We start from the raw sequence: 4,016 nt of genomic DNA, 5'->3' as shown, positions 1-4,016 counted from the left end.
CTGTCTGCACCCAACTTCTTCCCCCTGCAGCCCCTTCACCCCCACCTTACTGCCTGCTCTCCCTGAACACATGGAAGGAAGGAAGGGGAAAATTTGAAAACACTGACTTTAACAAACATGCATGTAGTAATTTGCATATAGGCAAATTACTACAGGTACCCACAGACTTAGTTCATCCAGAACTGATGCATTTCATCTTTTTTGAAACGGCTCCAAGTTTTAGCACAGGTACTCCATAAACACACTTTTAAGCAGCACTTTGGTACCTGCTTACATAGAGTACAAACTATGCATGACAAGACCAAAGCCAAAAGGCTACCATACAGTTAACTGGGCAGGGCCCCAGCAGTCAGTGTTTCAAGACGTGGTGACCCCAAAGCCCAGCACTGCATGTGTACTTGAGATACCCCTGCCCTCCCCGCCCAAAGGATAACCCCCCCACCCCATGCACTAATTAGCCCCCCACTCATGGCTGGAACCGGGTATTCTTGTCATGAGTCCTGGGATCTTCCAAAAATTGATATGCAGATAAGGCGCAGGGCAACCTAGTCTGGCTCTACCTAATGGAGGGTGAGGTCACACTAATCATATGCAACAGGCTGAGCAATGGGGCAGCAAAAGGATTCTGGGGAAACTGTTTGGGGCCCAGGCTGGTGAAGAAACAGGAACCATTGGAAATGGGAAAGAAAGGCTATGGGAATGAAAAGAAAGTAACAATGTATTCAGGGAAGTGGCTCACCATAACTTGGAAATGAGTCAGTGCCAAAGGAGACTCAGCACAATGGGTATTACCATATATTTTACTTGGTTCAGCTGTGCTAAGCTATGTTTGTGGTAATTTCCCATGAGTCTTTTGGCTAAAGTCAAGTGGGAGCATTGGAATCCCCAAGATCTCTCGGTTTCGGCCTGCACGTAGGATGCCTGCCAATGGATTTGGGAGTACCTAAAATCCCAGGGTGAAAGCCCGAGACAGAGGATATTCGAGGGTTGTAGCACTATATATGGCATTTGAATAATTGAGTTCCACCTTCTCAATCAATGTGGCTTTTGGAACAACTAAGTTCTACTCAAATCAATATGATTTGGAGCTGATTTGACCTGGAACACTAAATATTTTTTTTATATTATATATATATATAAAAAATAATAAAAAAGTATGTTTGCCTAAGACGGGCCACGTGTTTTCTAGTTATGCTCAGTGTTGGCTGCATTTAATCAACTTGACAGTTGGTTTCCATTACTGAGCACATGCTGCTTTTGGCAGCAGTTTAATGATGGACAATGTATTTAGTAAAGTTTCCTTGTATGCAAATATAAGACAAGGAGCTTTCTTACCCAACTGATGGGGGAAGGCAGGGGGGAGAAACTTTGTCTTATATTTGAGTAAACCCAGTAAATGGGTTTTACACAACTGAATGAATACACTGAAACAATCCGATTATTTGATGCAAGACTTACAGAACAAAATACTGTACTGAGCGCAGAATGAAATTTTGCTAACCTAGAAAACCTGATTGAGGAACAACTTCCCATTTTGTGTAAGCAACGAAGATACTGAAGTTGGAAACCAGCATAAAGTTGGAACCAGGCTTCCATGTAGCACAAACTCCACTGGGTTACTGATTCAAAGCACAGCTCTTGGCACTACTATAAATTCAAATAATGATGTTGGTGGAGTTAAATATTTTTCATTAAAGAATCTAAAAAAAAAAAAAAAGTAGCAATATTAGCTCTTACATGTTGGCCAGGTCAGAGAAGAATAAGTTCTTTCATTAATAAAATGTTACGTGAACATTTAAATGTCCCCAATTAGATCACATTCTACAACAGGGTTGGCAGTGTCTTTGGGCAGAGTGCCAAAAACACCTCAACTTCAACCCACATGCCAGAGGCTCGATCCTTGCTGCCAACGGCAGGTGCATGTGTGCCTCAGGAGCTGGGCTGGGGTTGCACTGCCCCAGCTCCTTCCCTTGTGTGGCTTGCCAAGGCCCAAATGCACCTGCCACAGCTAGAGCCAGTGCTGGGGCTCCAGACCCCAGGGCAGCTGTTTGCAGCCCACCCACTGCCTGTTGCAGCTGCCCAGAGCCCAGGCTGGCTGTGGCAGGCAGCCAGGAGGCTGCAAACAACTGCACCAGGCTCCAGGGCTCCAGCTAGGCTCTGTGGCAGTGACAGATGCCTCGGGGTCCACAGGCAGGAAGGGACCTGGTGCAGTGCAACCCTGGCCCCATCCCTGCTGTCCACCGAGGTGTGCGTGCAGCCACTGCTGCCAGAATCTGGTGTAGCTGTTTGCAGTCTCCCAGATGCTTGCCACAATCAACCCAGGCTCTGGGGAGCTGCAGCAGGTGGCAGGCAGGCTGAAAACAGCTGCACCAGGGTCCGGAGCCCTGGCACCAGCTCTGTGGTTATGCTGCCCCTGGCCCCTTCCCAGACATCCACCTTGAAGCACATGCAACCACGGCTGCCAGAGCCTGGCGCAGATGTGGCATGCTGAGCAAAATGGCTTCATGTGCCATGCTCTGGCAGATGTAGAACAGGGGTTGGCAACCCATGGCACAACTTTTATAAATGGAGTGGAAGGGAAGGAAAGACTTGTCACCTCTGTTGTTGCCATTATTCACTTGGAAAAATTTCTGAACAGCTATGTTTGCATACAATCAGCGCTTCTGCTGGCACTTTGATGACTGTATCTTTGCAAAATTACTTGCTTTGAAAAAGATGAAAGAAAGACATAAACGTGAACTTTGTTAAGCCCCAAAATGTGTGTTAATTCTCCTAGAAAGTGAGCTATGTACACTCAAACACATAAAACAGAATTAGATAGGATTTTTTATTACTTCATTTTTAATCTCTGTCACTCGGAGATCCTCATGGTACATCCTACATCATTGAAGCTATCGTAGACAGCAAAATAATAAATACAAGACATCTTCCTGTGGAACCAAAAGGGGTAAAGATATTTTACTCCTTTCATTCAAATTTATTACTCTACATTTTCTTGTAGAGATTAAGAGACAGAAAAATGTTATCCCCCAATTTAAAGCGCATGAAAACACCAACTGCTGCAGCTTCCTGAGCCTGACGAAGGGTTTTTGAACCCGAAAGCTTGCTTAATAACTATTCTCCAACCATTTGGGTTGGTCTAATAAAAGATATCAAATTCACCCAAGGAACCTTGTCTGCCTATATCCTTAGACCAACACGGCTACAACCTAAACCCCTGAAAACACTATCCTATTTTAAAACTATAACTTTAACTGTGGCAGAAATGTTTCTCCCATCATTCCCATACAGGCTGCAGTATGCAGTAGCAACCTGAATCTTCAAGCTCCCCTTCCTAAGGAGCTGGGGGCGGGGCCTAGGGGCATACACACAATGATGTGTGGGGCGAGTTGGAGAGAGGGTTTACCCACATGTAGAAGAGGCTTCTCTCTGGTGTTCCCTCCCTGTGCCTATACATATCAAAGGAAGCAATTTAGCATGCCACAAGGGGTCACACAGTAGCTAGACTCTAACATACCATATTTGCTTGCATACAACATTCCCCAGAATACAGATTGTTTTTGAAATTCAGAATGAAGGAAAAAAAGAGATGTTTCCAGAGTTGTGACTGCCCTGAGCAGGGACACAACCTAATCTTCACCCGACTCCCTTTCCTTCTTAACTACAGCTGTAAACCTAGCTGTTGCTGAAGACTAGGGTTCATGTGTGTGTTTATGATTTTGAAGACCTAAAGGGTCTCCCAAACTTTGAAATAGGGAGAGAGACCAGAAGTAAGTAACAGAAGGCAAAAGTGCCCTAAGAAAAGTTACCTTGATTAACCATATCAAAACCATTAAAAACTAAAGAAGATTGTTAACACTGCTGTAGTGAAGAACAGTGAGCCATGAAGTCAACCAGCTCCCTCAGCATCCTGAACAGTAATGTAACAGCTCCTGTACTGAGGAGCAGGACCCAAAGCAGGGTGCTCCTATGCCAGTCAAAAATCAGCTTCCCCACTTGACATACATTCAAATTTG

The 4,016-nt window shown here is 44.8% G+C and overlaps 1 protein-coding gene across 1 annotated transcript in view; it reads right to left on the bottom strand.

The window, feature by feature from the left end:
* Positions 1–1,589, bottom strand: part of RTN4 (reticulon 4) — a 44,702-nt gene extending 43,113 nt beyond the window's left edge. Inside the window, exon 1 of the mRNA XM_025201578.1 lies at positions 1,502–1,589. Within this exon, the coding sequence (XP_025057363.1) occupies positions 1,502–1,574 (73 nt within the window). The 5' untranslated portion in view covers positions 1,575–1,589. The remainder of the gene's footprint in view (positions 1–1,501) is intronic.
* Positions 1,590–4,016: the final 2,427 nt, after the last annotated feature.

This window comes from Alligator sinensis, unplaced genomic scaffold, assembly GCF_000455745.1.
Source record: "Alligator sinensis unplaced genomic scaffold, ASM45574v1 scaffold432_1, whole genome shotgun sequence".
NCBI classification, from domain to species: Eukaryota; Metazoa; Chordata; order Crocodylia; family Alligatoridae; genus Alligator; species Alligator sinensis.
Note: the sequence above shows the minus strand (reverse complement) of the source record. Positions and strands in the feature narration are given on the sequence as shown.